Raw genomic sequence first — 22,718 nt, forward strand, 5'->3', positions numbered from 1 at the left:
TAATTTGTATTAACAATTTTTCTTTTTCTTCTCGTGCAGACAACTCCAAAATGCAAGAAGCCTTCGCCAAGAAGTGGGAGGCTGAGAGAATAGCCAAGGAGAAGAAGCTGGCAGCTCGGAAGGCTGCGACTGAGAAGAAGAGGCAGGCCGAGGAGGAGGTGGCTCGGGCAAAGAAAACAGCCCGAGCAAATACTGAACAGGAACGGGAGGCGCCTGGCTCCCTGGAAGATGCTGAAGATGAAGTCCCTCTTTGACAAAGGAAGCGAAAGGCTGTCACAAGCCCTGAGCTGATCCTGGTTGAGGGTGATCAGGAAGGAGGTCAAGGCTCCTCTCGGGCAAGCCAATCAACCAGTCCTCCTCGCCAACAACCTACCCAAGAGCCCTCCCAAGGGCCTCTCAATTCTGAATAGCCCACCCGGGCTAGCATTTTTACAGAGGGAGCTACACCTATCGGAGTACACCTCCTTAAGCAGATGCTCATTCCTGCTGAGGAGGCTTTCTTAAAGAACTCCTAGCCGGCTGCCAGATTTTTTGAGGGCTCGAACATGCTCTTATCTTTAAGTCTTCCTCTCTCCTCTTTTTCTTCCTCTCGTTTTTTTAACTCTTTTTGAAACAAGGCGTTCACATGCTGGTATCGGCCTTTGAGGAAGTAGCTGCAGTGGCTACCCGACAAGGTCATCGAGTCCGGGCTGCTCAAGAACTCCATGACCAAATTCAAGGAGAGCTTGCCTGGGTTAAGAGACTTCATGAAGAGGAAGTGGCCTGAAACGTCTGCCCTTTTTATTGCTTTAAAAGTACTAGAATTTTTTTTTTTTTTTTGCCAATAACCTAACACATGAAAATATTTTTATAAAATATTTTGACCTCTTTAAAATAAACGTCAACCCACTAGCATTTAAAAATTCAAGTGAAATAGTCATAAAGCAATAGCGTCTACTGTTTTGCCAAATCTAAAAGTAATAAATTTGAAAAGGTATAGCTCATATCAAGCCTCTCAAAAACTCTCAAAAGCACAAATAAATAGTCTTAGAATCTTTAATTTAAATCATAAAGCATAATGCGGAAAATGAAGCGCCGGTCCTCGGGTTGTGTGCACCTTCAGTCCAGTAGTATCACTCATCAAGCCCTCCCTCAATACCACCTGCATCCATCACACCTAGTGAGTCTAAAGACTCAACAAACCATAATCTTGATAACGAGTAGTATAATAATAAAATCACATGCAACAGTGAAAATACTTTTAAGTAAAATAACATTTCATGACATGCATAAATTTTAACATTATCCTCAACATGACATAGATCCTTTAATCATGGTCATAAACATTTTCCCTTATCCTTAGTTGAATTCAGATCGTTAATTGTGACTATCCTAAATCCTCAAAAGTCGATGGATCCATCTACATGTAATCACAGTACTGGGCGGCGGGGGACACCAGCGACACTCTCACCGGTCAACTGGGCCCTGGCCAAGCATTATCGAATAGAAATACGATCGTCGGGGCTCCCTCTGGGGCCTTTTCCCATAAATGGGCTCCCTCTGGGGCCTTTTCCCCTCACGATATTCTCATTCTTACGTTAATCCTCATATCCTCTGTTCGTAACAATGGAAACACGATCGTCGGGCTCCCACTGGGACCATCACCCTCACGATATTGCCATCATTAACGAACTAGTCACAATCACTTCACTTCCTTCAACGTTTTTCATTCACATCACTTTATAAAATCATTAATAACATTTACCTTTTTTCCCTTTTTGAAACCAAGCATGCAACATGTATTTAAATGTCTTCTTTAAATCATAAAAATTTCTAGGACATTTAAAAATCATAATTAAATCATGAGAAATTCATAAACATTTTAAAGTACCATATTTAACATGAAAACAGCATTTCGGGCACTGCCATGACCTTTACTCATTTCCCGGTGTAAAAAGACCGTTTTACCCCTGGACTCGACATTTTATGATTTCGACTTTTTTCTTGATCTCATGACTCTAATATGTCCCAAATAATTATTTAAGCTTATATGAATTTTTTCGTAATTTTATTTTGCTTAAAACTTAGACTTTTTCAATTATCTTTTCTTAATTATTTTAACGGTGTTTTAATCCCGAAAAATACCAAACTTTAATATAAAATTTCTAAATTCTAAATTTAGTCTTTTTATATTATTTTAGCCCTTATGGATCACGACTCGACCCCCGTGAGTCGTTTTCCAAATTTTCTTTGTTTTAAAACTCATTTTAACACCTAAACTTCGACCCCGAGCCATCTCTTAATTTTCACGAGTTCCTCCCGAGCCATGTCGAACCAAAACTTGCCCAACATGCTAAAGTACCCTACTGGCCTCTATGTTTGTCAAGATATCCACCCAAAACCGAAAAACGAAGCAGCCCAAGTAACACCTATTCTGGCCGAGAGTTGTGTGATGCATGGACTCTATGTTGTGTGATCGTGTGGACACAGCCGACGCCCTACCACCCAAACCCAACTCAAGAACACTTGCTTAGGACCCTAAGGACTCTTCCTAACCTAGCCCGTGCCCCACGCATCGAGCCCTTGAACCACAGCAGCCGTGCGAAGGCAGCAACTGCTGCAGCTGCTTCTCGGGTAGAGTCCTTGCTTGCCCGGACTCTTCTCCAGCCTTTACCGTGTGTCCTAGCCTGGCTAGGACTCCCTCCCTGACTCACTCAAGACCTTGGCTAGCCCTTGGAATGAGCCAACCATGCCCCAACCCCTGGACCACAGAAACCGAACCCATGACCCCATGACAGCACAAAAATCGATTATTCCCGTGTGATGCTTACGGTTTAGCGGCTTGGAGTGTTTGGGTCCTTTTTAAACTCATGTAAAAGCAACTCTAGGTCATAACCTAACGTCATGGCAGCCCCTTACATGCATAGAACGAGTTATGGAATACAAAGTCATGAGCTGACAACATATATGTGCTAAAAACCGAAAATTCCAAAGGGTTTCCTTGTGATCTTCATGCATTCAATATTTAAAACAATAATATGATATGATGGATGTGAAAAGGAGATTAGGGTGTGCCTTTGCGTAGATTACGCTCGAATATATGTTGACGACGAAGAACGGGACGCGACGATGGCTTGATCTTGCTTGCCCTTTCGAAACCCTCTCCAAATTGTGTGAAGTGCCGTGAGGTTGTGTTTGTTTTGGGGTGTTGGGAGAGTTTTTTCAGTTTTAAAAAGGTGAGTGGCCGATTCTTTTCTTTCAAGTAGGCTAGGGTTTGTGATTTATTTTACACTTTAAATATTAGTTAAACACCTACAAGGCTTATTAGGCCTATTAAGCCATCTAATTAGGCCCATTAGTTAAATTAGAATTTAAATAAAATAATAACAAAGTTTTGATAAAATAAGTTCGTGAATTAAATAGCCGGACTGCTTAAAAGCTCGTATTTTAGTTGAAAAGCCAACACCGATAAAATCTACGTCCTGGCTTATTAAATCACCTCAAAACCCCATATTTTCAAAAATTCTAAAAGCATCAACCATATTTTAAATAATTAAAAATAATTATTTAATAAAAACATTTTACGTTTTTCAGCCTTCGGACCCCGTTCCTCGATCGTCACTTGAATATTCCTAAAAATACAATTTTATGCATGATGACAATAAAAATCTCATTTAGCATATGTACAAGTATGTCACATAATTAATTAGCAATTAAAATCAATTACTTACTCATTTTCAAATTTCCTAGATTTGCATGCGGTTGGATTACGTTGTCTAAATTTTGGACCTTACAATTCCTCCCCTCCTTAAATTGAATTTCGTCCTCGAAATTTAGAACTTACCGAATAGTTCTGGATAGCGGCCCTTCAAGTCCCACTCGGTTTCCCAAGTAGCTTCCTCTTCCGAGTGATTCAACCACTTGACCTTGACCATTGGAATGACTTTGTTCCTCAATCACCTTTCTTGTCTTGCTAAGATCTGGACGGGTCTTTCTTCATAATTCATATTTGGAGTTAATTGAAGAGGTTCATAATTAAGCACGTGTGACGGATTCGACATGTACTTCCGCAACATAGAAATGTGGAACACATTGTGAACTCCAGAAAGTGATGGTGGCAATGCCACTCTATAAGCTAGTGTCCCAATCCTTTCCAAAATCTCAAACGGACCTATAAATCTTGGACTAAGCTTGCCTTTCTTGCCAAAGCGCATAACACCCTTCATAGGTGCTATTTTCACAAATACATGGTCGCCCACTGCAAACTCCAAGTCCCTTCGTCGTTTGTCTGCATAACTCTTTTGTCGGCTCTGCGCCGTCTTCATTCTATCGCGAATTTTAACTATAAGCTCGGTAGTCTCTTGAATCACGTCTGGGCCAATCTCTCTTCTTTCCCCAACTTCATCCCAATGTATAGGAGATCTACATTTTCTTCCATAAAGTGCCTCAAAAGGAGCCATCCCGATTGATGATTGATAGCTATTATTGTATGTGAACTCCACTAGAGGTAATTTTGGTTCCCAACTGCCTTGGAAATCAATAACACATGTTCGAAGTAGATCTTCCAAAATCTGTATAACTCTTTCTGACTGTCCATCGGTCTGAGGATGAAATGCTGTACTGAATAATAACTTGGTCCCCATCGCTGTATGTAGACTTTTCCAGAAAGATGACGTGAATCTCGGCTCTCTATCAGAAACAATGGATACAGGAATCCCATGCAAACGAACTATCTCTCGAATATACAACTCGGCGTACTGAATCATGGTGAAGGTCGTCTTGATAGGTAGAAAGTGCGCTGATTTAGTAAGACGATCAACTATCACCCATATAGCATTAAATCCCTTAATTGTCTTTGGCAAACCCACGACGAAGTCCATGGTGACATTTTCCCATTTCCACTCGGGAATAGGGAGTGGCTTCAATTTCCCTGCTGGTCTTTGATGCTCGGCTTTAACTTGTTGGCAAGTCAAACACTCGGATACAAACTTCAGAATGTCCCTCTTCATGCCTGGCCACCAATATAACGACTGCAGATCTCTATACATTTTTGTGCTGCCCGGGCGAATGGAATATGGTGAGTCATGGGCCTCCTTCATAATAAGATTTCTCATGGAATCGTCACTAGGAACCCATATACGGTCTCGATAACGGACCAAGCCGTCCAATACTGAATATAAATTCCGGCCCTTGGCTTCGTCTCTAGCTCTCCACTTTTGCAACTGCTCATCAGTAGACTGCCCGTCACGAATTCTGTCTCTCAAAGTAGGCTGTACTGTTAATGTGGCACGATTAGGGGCCTCGTCCCTGGCATACAATGTAAGCTCAGACCGCTGTATCTCGGTCTGCAACGGTCTTTGGAGTGATAAATGTGTGATACCTGCTGCTTTTCTACTCAATGCGTCTGCCACTACATTAGCTTTCCCCGGATGGTAACTAATGTCACAATCATAGTCCTTTACCAATTCGAGCCATCTGCGCTGTCTCATATTCAACTCGTTTTGGGTGAAGAAGTATTTCAAACTCTTATGATCGGTGAATATCTTGCATTTCTCCCCATAAAGGTAGTGTCTCCAAATTTTTAGTGCAAAGACTACTGCTGCAAGCTCAAGATCGTGTGTAGGGTAGTTTTTCTCGTGAATCTTCAACTGTCTCGACGCATAGGCTATAACTCGGTCATTTTGCATCAGAACTGCGCCCAAACCAAGTTTAGAAGCGTCGGCATAAAGAACATACTCCCCTTGCCCCGATGGCATAGATAGCACTGGTGCTGAAATCAAGGCTTGCTTTAACTTGTCAAAACTGTCTTGACACTCGGGTCCCCAAATGAATTTCGCATTCTTCTTAGTCAAGGATGTCAATGGTACTGCAATTGATGAGAATCCCTTGATGAATTTGCGATAATAGCCTGCAAGTCCCAAGAAACTGCGAATCTCGGTGACATTCTTCGGTACTGGCCATTCTTTCACTGCCTCGACTTTGCTTGGATCAACTTCAACGCCATTACTGGAAATGATGTGGCCTAAGAATGCCACTCTATCGAGCCAAAACTCGCACTTGCTGAATTTTGCATATAGCTTCCTGTCTTGTAGTACTTGCAATGCTGTCCTCAGATGACGACTATGCTCCTCTTTGGTCTTCGAATAAATCAATATATCATCGATGAAGACTATAATAAACTGATCCAGATACGGCTGAAATACGCGATTCATGAGATCCATGAAGATCGCTGGTGCATTAGTCAGACCGAATGGCATGACCATAAACTCATAGTGCCCATATCTAGTACGGAATGCTGTCTTGTGCACATCAGACTCTTTCACTTTTAATTGATGGTATCCAGATCGCAGATCAATCTTTGAAAATACCGCGGCTCCTTGCAACTGATCAAATAAATCTTCAATTCTTGGCAGTGGATATTTGTTTTTGATCGTGACCTTGTTAAGTTCCCGATAATCGATGCAAAGACGCATACTACCATCTTTCTTCTTCACAAATAATACCGGAGCGCCCCATGGAGAATAACTAGGGCGAATGAAGCCCTTGTCTAGCAATTCTTGGATTTGATCCTTCAATTCTTTCATTTCAGCGGGTGCTAGACGATAAGGTGCTTTAGATATAGGAACGGTGCCCGGTATAAGATCGATAGAGAATTCCACTTCACGATCAGGCGGAATACCAGAAACGTCCTCGGGAAAGACGCTAGGAAATTCTCTCACAATGTCAACATCTTCTAATTTCTGATTGATAGATTTCTGTGCAGTAGTGACACAGGCTAAATAAGCTTGGCATCCACATTTAATAAGCTTCCTCGCACATAGACAAGAGATAATGTGCGGCATTTGCTTGTTTCTCGCCGCCTCGAAGACAAAAGATTTACCACTAGGTGGCCTAATAGATACCGATCGCTGACGAAAATCAATCGAAGCTCCATTCGCTGATAGCCAATCCATCCCAAGTATAATATCAAATTCGGGCATAGGAAGGACAATAAGATCTGCCCGGACAACATCTTTGAATAACCGAAGCTCCAGATTCTTGACAATCTTGGACGTGAGCATCTGATCACCGGAAGGAATAAAAACTTTGAAACCCAGACCCATATCTTGAGGAGTAATATTCAGTCTTTTGGTGAAGGTTTCGGATATGAAAGAATGTGTAGCTCCTGAATCTAGCAATGCATAGGTAGCTATTCCTTGAATGAAAATCCTTCCTGCGGTAAAGATGTCTTTTAAATCTTTTCATGTTGAATCTTAAGGATTTACTATCATTAAATCCCTAAAGTTTTATGAAGACTTCGCGTTAAACTTTAACATTTCTAGGAAAAATTGTACTTTAGTCCCTTAACTTTTGAAATTTGCACTATTGACCCAAAATTTTCAAATTATTGCAATTTAATCCATAACTTATTTCGAAATTCCAATTAAGTCCTTTATGTCTTGAGAATTACATTTTGATCCTTAAGAATTCGGAAATTGCACTTAGGTCCTTTAAATTTCGAATATTTGCCATTAAGTCCCTTAGATTTTTCGAAAATTGCAAATTAAACCCCATAATTCGAATCTCCCCCTTAATTATGATTTTCTTTAATTTTGGCCCTAGAACTTTTTATTTGGAATCACAACATCCTTCACATAAAATAAGGCACCAAATTCGAATTATTTCTCTAAGGTTTCTAAAATCATCACTTAAGTCCAACTAAGTAGAACATGCAACCTAATTTATTCTAGGTTGAAATTTCCCAAACAATTCTAATAACCAATTTAACATTTCATGCATAAATAAGCAATATAAAAAATGTTAAATGACTAGGTTACCTGTGATGAGGGTAGTGTCTGCCTCTCCCTCAGCTTCCTCGGCGTTCATAACATAAGCTCGGGCCGTAGCAACTGCTTTCCTCTTTGGACAATCCTTGGCTATGTGCCCCTCCTCCTTGCAGTAAAAACATTTATAAGTTCCCCATTCACATTTGCCAAGATGAGTATGGTTGCACTTTTTGCAAGGTTGTCTCTCAGTTGGCTTTGGTGCTCCCGGATTCTGTGGCTTTGGTGCTCCCGGATTCTGTGGCTTTGGCGGTGCTGGCTTGTTGACTTGACCTTGGGGCTTTTGAGGCCCTTGAGGTCTAGGAGGACCCGTGTATGGCTTCTTATTAGGCTGATTATTATTCTGATGCTGTTGCCTCTTGCGCTGTAACTCGAAATCAATATCTCTCAAAGATTGCTCAGCCTGATATGCAAATGTAACTGCTGTAGCATAATCCCCCGGACGCATCATCATGACCTTATCCCGAATGGTAGGACGTAGGCCATCCATAAAGTGCCTCATCTTTTCTTCCGCATCGCCAGCAATAAGGGGTACGAAGTGGCATCCCCTATCGAACTTCTTCACAAAATCCGCAACAGGTACGTCTCCCTGACGGAGAGTCATAAACTCCCTCTTAATCCGGCCCCGGACATCCGCAGTAAAGTACTTCTCATAAAATTTGGTCTTGAACTGAGCCCATGTCAGTGCAGCAAGGTCAACACCATGCTCTACTCCTTCCCACCATAACGAAGCGTCATCCCTCAGTAGATAAGTGGTACACCTCACCCGGTCGGCATCTCCCATGTCTAGATAACGAAAGTGTACTTCTAGGGAACGGATCCAACCCTCTGCAGCAAAAGGATCGGTAGTGCCAGAAAATTCCTTTGGCGCTAGCCTCCGGAACTGATCATAAACGTCGCGCGGCGGCCTAGGTGGCTGCTGCTGCTGCATCTGCTGTAACTGCAGCTGTAACTGCTGCTGCTGTAGCTGCTGCTGCTGTAACTGTTGCTCGAAGAGACGAGCCATACCTTCTAATGCACGAGTAGCAGGATCTCCTGGTGGTGGTGGTGGTGGTACGTTTCCTTGTTGATTCACGCTATTCTCTGCTTGGTTTCCATTAACGGGGGCACGTCTAGGAGGCATTTTATCTGAATGTTTTCCAAATTCTTAACGTAACCAACATGCATTTAAATCTAAGTTTTCTAATCATGTGACATAGCCTATCCCCTTTAACAATTTAAGCATGCAAATATAAATAATCAAGAAGCTAATAAACATGTAACGTAAACATCTTATTCATGACATAATGCAGGTAACATCATATAATCATATAAAGCATGTATACTTACAATTTGAGGCTCGACGACTGATCTTTCCGGCGCTGATGGTGGCACAACCCTTTACAGAACCATTGCTCTGATACCAACTGAAACGTCTGCCCTTTTTATTGCTTTAAAAGTACTAGATTTTTTTTTTTTTTTTTGGCCAATAACCTAACACATGAAAATATTTTTATAAAATATTTTGCCCTCTTTAAAATAAACGTCAACCCACTAGCATTTAAAAATTCAAGTGAAATAGTCATAAAGCAATAACGTCTACTGTTTTGCCAAATCTAAAAGTAATAAGTTTGAAAAGGTATAGCTCATATCAAGCCTCTCAAAAACTCTCAAAAGCATAAATAAATAGTCTTAGAATCTTTAATTTAAATCATAAAGCATAATGCGGAAAATGAAGCGCCGGTCCTCGGGTTGTGTGCACCTTCAGTCCAGTAGTATCACTCATCAAGACCTCCCTCAATACCACCTGCATCCATCACACCTAGTGAGTCTAAAGACTCAACACACCATAATCTTGATAACGAGTAGTATAATAATAAAATCACATGCAACAGTGAAAATACTTTTAAGTAAAATAACATTTCATGACATGCATAAACTTTAACATTATCCTCAACATGACATAAATCCTTTAATCATGGTCATAAACATTTTCCTTTATCCTTAGTTGAATTCAGATCGTTAATTGTGACTATCCTCAATCCTCAAAAGTCGATGGATCCATCTACATGTAACCACAGTACTGGGCGGCGGGGGACACCAGCGACACTCTCACCGGTCAACTGGGCCCTGGCCAAGCATTATCGAATAGAAATACGATCGTCGGGGCTCCCTCTGGGGCCTTTTCCCATAAATGGGCTCCCTCTGGGGCCTTTTCCCCTCACGATATTCCCATTCTTACGTTAATCCTCATATCCTCTGTTCGTAACAATGGAAACACGATCGTCGGGCTCCCACTGGGACCATCACCCTCACGATATTGCCATCATTAACGAACTAGTCACAATCACTTCACTTCCTTCAACGTTTTTCATTCACATCACTTTATAAAATCATTAATAACATTTACCTTTTTCCCTTTTTGAAACCAAGCATGCAACATGTATTTAAATGTCTTCTTTAAATCATAAAAATTTCTAAGACATTTAAAAATCATAATTAAATCATGAGAAATTCATAAACATTTTAAAATACCATATTTAACATGAAAACAGCATTTCGGGCACTGCCATGACCTTTACTCATTTCCCGGTGTAAAAAGACCGTTTTACCCCTAGACTCGACATTTTATGATTTCGACTTTTTTCTTGATTTCATGACTCTAATATGTCCCAAATAATTATTTAAGCTTATATGAATTTTTTCGTAATTTTATTTTGCTTAAAACTTAGACTTTTTCAATTATCTTTTCTTAATTATTTTAACGGTGTTTTAATCCCGAAAAATACCAAACTTTAATATAAAATTCCTAAATTCTAAATTTAGTCTTTTTATATTATTTTAGCCCTTATGGATCACGACTCGACCCCCGTGAGTCGTTTTCCAAATTTTCTTTGTTTTAAAACTCATTTTAACACCTAAACTTCGACCCCGAGCCATCTCTTAATTTTCACGAGTTACTCCCGAGCCATGTCGAACCAAAACTTGCCCAACATGCCAAAGTACCCTACTGGACTCTAAGTTTGTCAAGATATCCACCCAAAACCGAAAAACGAAGCAGCCCAAGTAACACCTATTCTGGCCGAGAGTTGTGTGATGCATGGACTCTATGTTGTGTGATCGTGTGGACACAGCCAACGCCCTACCACCCAAACCCAACTCAAGAACACTTGCTTAGGACCCTAAGGACTCTTCCTAACCTAGCCCGTGCCCCACGCATCGAGCCCTTGAACCACAGCAGCCGTGCGAAGGCAGCAACTGCTGCAGCTGCTTCTCGGGTAGAGTCCTTGCTTGCAAGGACTCTTCTCCAGCCTTTACCGTGTGTCCTAGCCTGGCTAGGACTCCCTCCCTGACCCACTCAAGACCTTGGCTAGCCCTTGGAATGAGCCAACCATGCCCCAACCCCTGGACCACAGAAACCGAACCCATGACCCCATGACAGCACAAAAATCGATTATTCTCGTGTGATGCTTACGGTGCAGCGGCTTGGAGTGTTTGGGTCCTTTTTAAACTCATGTAAAAGCAACTCTAGATCATAACCTAACGTCATGGCAGCCCCTTACATGCATAGAACGAGTTATGGAATACAAAGTCATGAGTTTACAACATATATGTGCTAAAAACCGAAAATTCCAAAGGGTTTCCTTGTGATCTTCATGCATTCAATATTTAAAACAATAATATGATATGATGGATGAGAAAAGGAGATTAGGGTGTGCCTTTGCGTAGATTACGCTCGAATATACGTTGACGACGAAGAACGGGACGCGACGATGGCTTGATCTTGCTTGCCCTTTCGAAACCCTCTCCAAATTGTGTGAAGTGCCGTGAGGTTGTGTGTGTTTTGGGGTGTTGGGAGAGTTTTTCAGTTTTAAAAAGGTGAGTGGCCGATTCTTTTCTTTCAAGTAGGCTAGGGTTTGTGATTTATTTTACACTTTAAATATTAGTTAAACACCTACAAGGCTTATTAGGCCTATTAAGCCATCTAATTAGGCCCATTAGTTAAATTAGAATTTAAATAAAATAATAACAAAGTTTTGATAAAATAAGTTCGTGAATTAAATAGCCGGACTGCTTAAAAGCTCGTATTTTAGTTGAAAAGCCAACACCGATAAAATTTACGTCCTGGCTTATTAAATCACCTCAAAACCCCATATTTTCAAAAATTCTAAAAGCATCAACCATATTTTAAATAATTAAAAATAATTATTTAATAAAAACATTTTACGTTTTTCAGCCTTCGGACCCCGTTCCTCGATCGTCACTTGAATATTCCTAAAAATACAATTTTATGCATGATGACAATAAAAATCTCATTTAGCATATGCACAAGTATGTCACATAATTAATTAGCAATTAAAATCAATTACTTACTCATTTTCAAATTTCCTAGATTTGCATGCGGTTGGATTACGTTGTCTAAATTTTGGACCTTACATGGCCACCCTTCATGGTTCCTTGGAATCGGCCCAGGCAGATCTGGCTAAGGCCCGTGACGACATCAATGAAGTCCTCATCATGGAGGAGACCCTTCGGGGACACGTCTCTGTCCTTGAAGGCAAGAACAAATCCCTGATGGAGGGTATGGAAGAACAAATGTCCCGAGCCGACACTGCTGAGAAGGCCCTAGCTAAAGCTGAACATATTAGGGAGCAACTGCAAACCTCCTTCCTCCTCTCTCTAGAATTCAAGGCGGCCGTGGTAGACAAGGCATACCCTCTTTTCAAGACTGGCTTTGACAAAAGCCGGGAACAATTTGAAGAGGTTGGGCTCTTGCCTCAGGATAAGAAAGACTTCACTGACTTCGGTCGGGCCATTGCATCTCTCCCAAAAGATGGAGAAGAGGAGAAGGCAAACTCCCCAAATGTAGAAGAACAGCTAGGGTCCGATCAAATAGACTTAGAGTAAGATTGTATTTTTTCTTTTGTACTTTTCTTTGTAATTCCTGCCTTCGGGCTTTTAATGAAATTTATTCATTTCATCAATTGTGCCTTTGATAATGCTTTAATGCATCTTCTAAACCCGGACAATAGAGCTGCTTGTGTATAAACGATTACAAAAATTTCTAAGTGTTGAGAATTAACCAAGAACCTTAGCGAGTAATCAGGATGATGAACCGTGAACCCGAATAATAATCCTTGTATTGTATGAATAACCAGAGTGCGGAACCCTGGGCCGGGGATCATGTCTCGGGACTTGGGAATGGTCGAGGTGTGGTGACTCGAGCCAGTGTGTAGTGCCCTGGGCTTATGAATAACCAAGGTACGGAGCCTTGGGTTGGGGATTATGTCCCGGGACTTGGGAATGGTCGAGGTGTGGTGCCCCGAGCCAAGGTGTAGTGCCCTGAGCTTATGAATAACCAAGGTACGGAGCCTTGGGCCAGGGATCATGTCCTGGGACTTAGGAATAGTCGAGGTGTGGTGCCCCGAGCCAGGATGTAGTGCCCTAGGCTTATGAATAACCAAGGTACGAAGTCTTGGGCCGAGGATCATGTCCCGGGACTTGGGAATGGTCGAAGTGTGGTGTCCCGAGCCAGGTTGTAGTGCCCTGGGCTTATTAATTAGCCGGGGCTTTGTACCTCCCGGACTGAGATATAACAATCATATGCACAACACTTCTCTGAGAAAATAAATCTTTCATTATATCTTCAAACAAATAATTACATCTGTCAAGCATAATATTTCTTTAAATGAAATACATTCCAAGGTCTTTTGAGAGAACGTCCTTGAGCATCTTCCAGATAGAAAGCTCCTGAGCTGACCTTCCGGGTTATTCTATAAGACCTTTCCCATCGAGCTTCCATCTTTCCAACATATCCTGCTGGATTAACTTTCTTCATAACCAGATCTCCTACTTTAAAATCTCGGATTCGGACTTTCTTGTTATATGATTTCATAACCCGGCCTCGGTAAGCTTCCATTCGAATCATTGCTTGCTGTTTCTTTTCTTCCAATAAGTCCAACTCCACTGCCCAGCTATGATCATTGTCATCCGGGTAAGATTCTACCCGGGCAGATGATTGCCCAATTTCAACTTGAAGTACTGCTTCAGAACCATACACCAGATTGAAAAGAGTATCTTGAGTAGGTGCTCGTGGAGTAGTTCTGTATGCCCAGAGAACACTGGGTAATTCCTCCACCCAGTCTTCTCCTTTGCCCTGCAACCTAGTTTTTAAGGTTTGCACAATAATTCTATTCACAACCTCTATTTGGCCATTAGCTTGAGGATAAGCAACAGAAGTGAAAGACTTAGTGATTTTCATTTTCCGGCACCAGGATGTAATCTTTCTTCCCCGAAACTGTCTCCCATTGTCTGAGATTAGTCTTCTGGTACTCCAAACCGGCATAATATGTTTTTCCACAGAAACTTCAAAACTTCCTGCTCGGTAATTTTGGCCAGGGGCTCAGCCTCTACCCACTTAAAAAAATAATCCACTGCCACCAGCAAAAATTTCCTCTGAGCCCGAGCAATCGGAAAAGGACCGACAATATCCATGCCCCACTGGTCAAAGGGGCAAGAGGCCTAGATAGGCTTCGTGGGAGTGGCCGGGCTGTGCTGAAAATTTGAGTGATGTTGACGACCTTCACAAGCTCGGACCACTCGGGCAGAGTCCTGGCTAATAGTTGGCCACCAGAATCCAACAAGCATTGTTTTCCGGACAAAAGATATTCCTCCGAGATGCTCACCACAACACCCTTCATGAATCTCCTAGAGGACATAATCCACCTCCTCCGCAGATAAACACTTCAATAGGGGTCCCTGAAATGATCTCCTGTACAAGATATTATTCAAAAGAACAAACCTAGGAGCTTGTCTCTTTATCTTCTGAGCTCGGGCTTTGTCTTTAGGTAATTCATTGCTTATAACGAATTTGACCAGAGGTGTCATCCAGGAATCTCCAGGTGCCGGCAATGTTTCTTCTTCTGTGGAGAGGACTAGCCGAGAAACATGCAGTACTTCCCGGGTGCTGACTTCTGATAAAGAAGCAGCCATTTTAGCCAGAGCATCTGCTTCCTCATTCTCATCCCGGGGTATTTGTTCAATACTCCAATCCACAAAAACTTCTGCCTGGGCTTTAATGAGCTGTAAATATTTAAGCATCCTGTCATCCTTAGCTTCATAAACACCCTTTATCTGCTGCATGATCAGTTGTGAATCAGAGTACAAAATTATCCCGGAAGCTCCAATCTCTCGGGCAGCTCGGATACCAGCAAGGACAGCCTTATACTCTGCCTCATTATTAGTCACCGGGAGTCAGTTCTCAAGGTCAGCTTAATCTTTTCTCCCGGATGAGATATTATCACCACCCCTACTCCACATACAGCAAGGCTAGATGCCTCATCCACAAAAACTCTCCACACTTCCTCTTCACCGGGCTGAACCATCTCGGATAAAAAATCTGATAAGGCCTGTGCTTTGATGGCAACCCGGGGCTTATACTCAATATCATACTCCCCCAACTCCACTGTCCACTTGATCATCATCCCGAATACCTCTGAGTGAGTCACAATCCTCCTAAGAGGACTATTAATGAGCACTATGATCTGATGTGATAAGAAATACGACCGCAGCTTCCTGGCAGGCATAACCAAAGCCAAGGGCTATCTTCTCTACCTCGCTATGCCGGAGCTCGGGACCCCTTAGAGCATGGATGACGTAATAGACAGGCTTCTGATCAAAGCCTTATTCTTTTATCAGTACTGAGCTGACAGCATACTCTGTAGTAGATAAGTAAACAAATAATTTCTCCCCGGGCTCTGGCTTTACAAGGACAGGATGATCTGCCAGATGACTCTTAAGATCCCGGAAGGCTTGTTCAAACTTCTCATTCCATCCAAACTGCCGGGCCTTCCTTAAGACCTGGAAAAAAGGATAACTCCTGTGTGCTGACGGGGATATAAATCGAGAAAGAGAAACAATCCTCCCAGTCAGCTTCTGCACTTCTTTGATAGATCGAGAGATGGCATGCTCAACACGGACTTGACCTTCTCCTAATTCACCTCAATTCCTCGGTCTGTCACTATAAAACCCAAAAACTTGTCACTCTTTACGCCAAAGATACAATTGGCCGGATTGAGCTTGATTCCATAATGCATCAAAGTGGCAAAAGTTTCCTCCAAATCAGAAATAAAATCAGCAACCTCCTTAGACTTGCCCAAAATATCATCCACGTACACCTCCACATTCCTGCCCAATTGCTTCTCGAATACTTTGTTCATAAAACGCTGGTAGGTGGCCCTGGAATTCTTCAACCCAAAAGACATGAAAACGTGACAGAACATTCCTCCCGAGGTGATGAAGCTGGCCTTATCTTGATCATTCTTGGCTAGGAGGATTTGATGGTACCCCTGGTAAGCATATATGAAACTCAGCAGTTCATAGCCCGAGGTGGAGTCCACCAACTGGTCAATCCTGGGCAGGGGATAGTGGTCCTTGGGGCAAGCTTTATTGAGGTCCCGAAAGTCCACGCACATTCTCCACTTCCCGATGGACTTTGGCACCAATACCACATTCAAGAGCCATGTAGGAAATTGTATTTCCTGAATGTGGCCGGCTTGCAACAGATCTTTCACCTGTACACTAATAACTTTGTCCTTCTCAGGACCAAAGTGTCTCTTCTTTTGCTTCACCGGGTGGGATCCCGGGAGGATATTCAATTGATGCTCAGCTATCAGGGGTGAGATCCCTGTCAATTCCTACTGGGACCAGGCAAATGAAAGGGGATCGATTAAGGTGCCCGAATGCGCAACGGAAGTTTCAAAAATATTTTTAATGCAAAAACCGAGCACCTTAAACACTATAGTGTGTAGCAAATACAATAAAACACAAAATGACATTCATAGAGTGTTTAAGAGCTATACCTATCAATCTTTAAAAGATTGATGATGGCTCCAACTTAGTTGTCAAACAACTAAGCTTTTCAATGGCAAGACTAATCTTCAAGCTTCCAATGAGCACTCCTTGCTTAAAAATTAAGCCCACCACCAACAAGAAAGATCCACCTTACACTTGCACTAGAAAATGTAAGGCATTTTCTTTGAGAAGACTAAGCTTTCCTCAACAAATTGAAGAAGCAAAATTGAAGGAAAAATGTGCCCAAAGTTTCGGCCAAGAGGGTGCAGGAGAGAATGGGGAGTGTTTTTCTTGGTGTATGAAAAAGTTGAAGTAAAAAGTTGCATGTGCATGCCATGCCATATTAGCTAAAAAATTGCCTCCAACTTTTCACCTCCCAAGCATGCAATTCTATTTGGGCTTGTAACAATTACAAAACCCATAGACTTTTATTTAAATGTTTCAAACATATTTGATATCATTTAAACTTTACTTGATTTTACTCAAACCCACTAGTTGAATAATTATTTTCTATTGGGCTCTACAAGACCCAATATTGTTTAATTAATTCAACACTTGAATTAATTTAATTATTTGGACTCTACTAGACCCACTAATGTTTAATTAATTCAATACTTGAATTAATTTAATGTATTCCATAATAATGTTTATGAAAATCACAATTTTCAAATACATTTTTTGTTTGGCCAACTTTTAATTTAGGAACAGTTCCACAAATTAAAAGTTACATTTCCCTCATAGAAGTCACACTTCTAATTTTTCTTGTGCTTATAAACTCTTTTACAAGCCGTTCAACATATTGAACTATTTTTACTTCTCAACGGGATCTAGAAAGTTAGCACTTGTGTGTCCCTCAATGGTTCAATGATACAACTAGCCGTGGATTCACATCTCAATGTGATTCGGGACTAAACATGTCCTTATATGAGCATACCCCAATTGCTCCATTCTTACTTATCAACTCCTTGATAATAAGAACGTCAGAACTCAAGTCTGATAGTACCCAACCAGTCACTTTAAACGCCTAGCAGCATCGCTTACATGATTCCCTAGGTATCAAATGATAGTGCCTGCAAGAACCATTCAATTATGGTTAGCGTACAGTACGGTCCCTTATCTCATATATCCCGATCGATTCGACAACTATTGGTATATCGAGAGCTGTCAAAGAATCGATACTATATGTCATGTCGTAGTTGCATCGATGGTGTAATCTATGAAACCCTTTTCATAATTACCACCAACACTATGATTAGAGATTTCATACTACATAGACATAATATATCCATACCCGAAGGTAAGCGATGAATCCCCGACTACAATGCATCGACTCCTATATGTTTCGACAGAACACCCAACCTTGCCACCTGATGACCCCAAGAGAGTCGGTAAACAAGTTAAAGTGAAACGCTAGCATATAGAGTCTCAATATTGTACCGGGTCATAAGGACTAATGGTGTACAACCATAAACTAGGACATTTCCACTCGATAAGTGAGAACCACTTGGAAAGTCTTTTATGGAGGGTTGTTCAGTGCACTCTACCAGGAGCACCTATCTGCATGCTCGGACATCACAATGTCCCCTACCAATGAAAGATGGTACTCACACCGCAGATACTAGTCTCAAACTCGAGCGGCCTATATCTTTCTTAGCGACGGCTGAATCGACTAGGAACTGTTTAGAATATAGAGTATTCCAAATATGAGTTTCATGATACTCATCATATGAGCATCTCATACTCTTTCTACTATTTTTATATTCAAGGACTTTATCTATGCGACTGGCATGTGTATACAGATAAAGATGTGCCAAAACAATAATTTCAAATATTATTAAAATAAAGATTTTTTATACATAGAGTTTCATTGTGAACACTCGGCCAACACTTGGCTCGACGGGTACATACTCTAACAGCAAAAACATGAACATTAGTTTTTAAATAATTGATTAAACTGACTCGGGTGGATGAATTGAGGTCCCGAGCCACCCGGATCTGCTGGCCTGGTCCGATCTATATAATCTCCTGCTCCTCCTCAGCTACAAAATGCACCTCCCCCCCTTCTCTACTATTCTCCCTCTTCCCTCATCAAGTCTCGTTTTTTTCCCCTCTTTCCTGGCTTTACTCTGATCCACCTGGACTGTCTCCACATAACATTTTCGGGAAGAAGGTTGATCTTCCCGGACTTCACCCACCCAGCTTCCCATCGGAAACTTGATCATTTGGTGGTAAGTGGATGCTACGGCCCTCAGTTCATTCATGGCAGGTCGTCCCCAAATGATATTATATGATGATGGGGAATCCACTACAGTGAAAGTGGTCATCACTGTTTTCTTAAGATCCCGGGAGCCTAAAGTCAAAGGCAGGACAATCTCCCCTTCCGGATAAACAACATGGCCAGCAAAGCCAAACAGCGCAGTCTCCACAGTTTCCAACTGAAAACCTTGCAAATCCATTTGCACTAGGGCATCCTTAAAAATTAAATTAACAGAACTGCCCGAATCAACGAAAACCCTCAGAATATCATAATTTTCCACCTGGGCTTGAATGACTAGGGCATCATTGTGGTGTAGATTGATACCTTTCAAATATTCCGGGCAAAGCTAATTACTTTCTCATTCCTCCTTACCCCTTCCACTTCCATGCAATCTTGCCTAGTTCTCGACTTCCTAGCCCGATTAGAATCTCCATCAGTAGAGCCTCCTGATATCATCTTGATTACCCCCATGACAGGGGGTGAATTCCTCTTCCTCTCAGGTTCCGGATCTCTTCTTTTACTCAGATCATCCCTCGGGGCATTTCTTGAATCTCCTTCCCTAGCGCTGGGTCCTGGCTGCCGAGATGTCCATAGTGGCAATCTCGGCCTCTTGTTAGCTTGATTACGTCCCGGGACGGAGGGTGGGACATAATCTCTCTTCAACGTTTTGCAATCATCGGTGTTGTGGTAGCACACCTTGTGGAGGGTACAAAATCCTCTCTTCTCCGGCCGGGTAAGCTGATGTTACGGGGCCAAATATCTTCTGCACTCCTGAATCTTCCTATCCCGGGTAATCTTCAAGGGTACATAGTGAGAAAAAAAGCCCCGTATTACCCCTCCTATGTCCCTTCTCCTCGGGTTTAGATACCCGGTCTCCTTTCTACCTTCTTACAGCCTCTCTCTTTTGCTTTTGTGCTTCCTCCATGTTAATATACTTCACTGCCCGGGACAACAAATCCTCAAAGTCCCCGGGCACCTTCTTTGTCAGTGATCGGAAAAACTCACCCTCCCTGAAGCCCTGGGTGAATGTAGTTGTCTTTGTCTCGGTGGCACAAGTGGGAACATCCAGAGCAACTCTATTAAACCTCCTAATGTAAGCCCTCAAACTATCTTCTGGGCTTTGCTTGACTTCAAAAAGACTAAATGCAGTCTTTTTGTAATTTTTGCTCTGCTGAAATGGTGTAAAAACACCTTCTAGAAGTCCTTGAAATAATGAATACTCTGAGGGGCCAACCCCTCAAACCACCTCTGGATAGAATCTACCAAAGTTGTCAAGAACACCTTGCACTTAATTCGATCAGTGTAACAGTGCAACATGGCCATATTCTCGAATCTGGCTAGATGTTCCTCGGGGTCTGCATTGCCATTGTAATCTTTAACTTTGACAGATTTGAAGTTCCCGGGAAGAGGTTCCCGGACAATAATTTCAGCAAATGGGCATCCTTTGACAACTGCCCGAGAAAGACTACGACTTTCCAACTGTCCCTCCAAGACCTTCATCTTTTGCCGCAACTCCAGCAACTCTTCTGCCACAGTCGGGGATTTAGACTCGGCACTAGACTCCCCATCTTCTCCTCTCACTTCCTCCTCCTCCCCCCTTCTTGCTCCTCCTCCTTTCCGGGTGGGGTTACGTAATGAGAAGATTTTCTCATGGCTACCACCTTATCCACTGCTTCAGCTACAATCCTAGCCAACTCATCCGAGGACATAGTAATAAGATTAGTTCTTGTGGGAGGAACACCACCTTGCCCCGAAGTATGTGCACCATCTCTAGGAGCCCGAGAAGTGTCTTGGTTAGTTCTTCTTGTTGGAGCCATATCAACGTCTCAGACTCTATTTCTCACAGACGGCGTCAATGATGTTATCCAAGTGAATCGAGTTTGAAGTACATGTGCAATCCACCGGATAATGAAGGTGATTTAGTGTTTAGGAGATTTGAGTAAGGATAATGGCTTCAATAACACCTGCAAACAAGAAAAGAACTCGTGAACGGGCACCGGATGAGTGTCTGACGTAGCCACTCCGATGCTAAAGTCAGTAGGTTGAAAATGAAAAACACAAGCAATATATGTGAGAATATATGTGTATGCTTGAGAGTTCAAAAATCCAGAATCTATAAATGAGAAGTATACTTGCTATTTATAGTAATAAATCTCATCATTACTTAGTTTTCAGTGCCACATACTAAGTATGGCAAGTTGGCTGCCCATACTTTTTGCTTCTGATGACTGCTAAAACACGCCAAACCCATGTTGCTCTGACAGATTAGACAACCCGTACCAATCACACTCGAGTGTGGTGCAATTCTCGAGATAGCCCGGGTGGTAAGGTACTCGAGAGCTTGTATGAGAGACCGGGCTCTTGATTACCCGGGAAGAGGATAAATGCCCTGTTGATGAAGATAGTACCCGGAATATTGGCTCTGATTTGGGCTATCCACTTAATACTCTGGGTCGTCCATGACCCGAATCCTTATGGGGGTACCATTATACTTGTGGAATTTAATTGTTACATGACAGAAGACTTAATGTTCTTGTAGTTCTCTGTTATGTAATATATCTGATTTCATCATATACAAATTTTCAAGAGTGACAAATGCGTATAGCTCTAGAGTGAACAATTATACATCTTTTTTTTTTCGGTTTTTGTAACGCTCTACCTGAAACTCTTACATTAAAAAATTACTGACATACAATAATAACTACACATAACCATAATCAACGAAAATCATGAACATAAAACCCATAATGTCCCCGGGATATCTATGGTAAACTTGAATAGTATAATACAATCAAATCGAACAGTATGTGCATAAATCTTGAAATAAAACAACTAAATAACAGATGATGGACATCTCCTAAAAGCACATGTCTCCACTAATCACTGTCTGATTCACCTGGTTCGTCCAACCTGAGACCTGCCCAGTGGGAATAGGGTGTCCAAGGTAAAAAAGAATTACGTGAGCGATCTAATAACCCAATACGTAATGTATGAGTATGCAATTCTATATGTGCATGCATGAACCATGAACTGGTGATCAAGAATCAAACTGAAAAGTCATGTTCAACAAGTATTTGGGCACCAGAGTATGCACACATTGTTCTGCCGATCCATTGGGTGTCTCACACACTCATAGAGATCTTGGACCTATGAATGTCTTGTGTTACTACGCACATTATTCTTTAGATCCAGTTGGTGTCTCATGGGACACCATCATCCAAGAAAGAGGGCTAAGAGACCCCACTCGACAAAGCTATCTCAAGGTATACAAGGCTCGCTACATATGCAAATGCTGCATAAAATATTATGACTAATAAACATGCATCATATGAAAAGTAAAATGAAATATAAGAACGTATACTCAGTTGGGTATCTCAGTCAGTACTTACGCACCTCTAAATATCCTGGAAAAACTTGATTGATAGGATCGAGTACTTGGATAAAGTAGTGTTTAGAAGGAGGGTTTGAATAAACACTAACAACTTTTCAAGTCTTTTCGAAAGATGAGTTCAGTTTAGTGATAAACTGATACTAGGAATCTTGTCATTCAATATCAATCAGTTAACAATAAAGTGCGGAATAAAACTAATTGATAGACAGAATAAAAACTGAAATAAGAACACGAGATTTTGTGGATGTTCGGAGATTTCAAACACTCCTACGTCACTCCTTCTATCATGAGGATAGTGTATTCACTAAAAGACTTTGATCGATACAACAGTTTGTACAGACCCACTTCAGTTTGGACTTAACATTGCCAAGACTGAAACTCTTAATTTACAAAATTCTTCACAGTGTGCAACTGAATTTAGCACAACTGATCTCTT

General features: G+C 41.6%; 2 protein-coding genes across 2 annotated transcripts; both read right to left on the bottom strand.

Moving 5' to 3' along the window:
- Positions 1–1,044: 1,044 nt before the first annotated feature.
- LOC140982547 (uncharacterized) lies at positions 1,045–8,407 on the bottom strand. Its single transcript, XM_073449102.1, has 2 exons — positions 7,797–8,407; positions 1,045–1,141 (listed from the first exon to the last, which is right to left on the bottom strand). Exons 1-2 carry the CDS (start codon positions 8,404–8,406, stop codon positions 1,113–1,115), a joined length of 639 nt encoding a protein of 212 aa, XP_073305203.1. The 5' UTR covers position 8,407; the 3' UTR covers positions 1,045–1,112.
- A 5,042-nt stretch (positions 8,408–13,449) lies between these two features.
- On the bottom strand, positions 13,450–14,127 carry LOC140982032 (uncharacterized). The gene has a single exon (XM_073448449.1). It carries the CDS (start codon positions 14,125–14,127, stop codon positions 13,450–13,452), a length of 678 nt encoding a protein of 225 aa, XP_073304550.1.
- Positions 14,128–22,718: the final 8,591 nt, after the last annotated feature.

Source organism: Primulina huaijiensis, chromosome 8 (assembly GCF_012295235.1).
Source record: "Primulina huaijiensis isolate GDHJ02 chromosome 8, ASM1229523v2, whole genome shotgun sequence".
In the NCBI taxonomy this organism is placed as follows: domain Eukaryota; kingdom Viridiplantae; phylum Streptophyta; class Magnoliopsida; order Lamiales; family Gesneriaceae; genus Primulina; species Primulina huaijiensis.

Bases quoted from the DNA above. Each gene is read 5' to 3' on its own strand.
- LOC140982547 (XM_073449102.1), bottom strand. From the start codon at position 8,406: ATGACTCTCCGTCAGGGAGACGTACCTGTTGCGGATTTTGTGAAGAAG. The intron at 1,142-7,796 runs GTAACCTAGTCA...TGATGGATGCAG, and splicing joins AGACACTACCCTCATCACAG to GTGGTATTGAGGGAGGGCTT.
- LOC140982032 (XM_073448449.1), bottom strand. From the start codon at position 14,127: ATGCCGGTTTGGAGTACCAGAAGACTAATCTCAGACAATGGGAGACAG.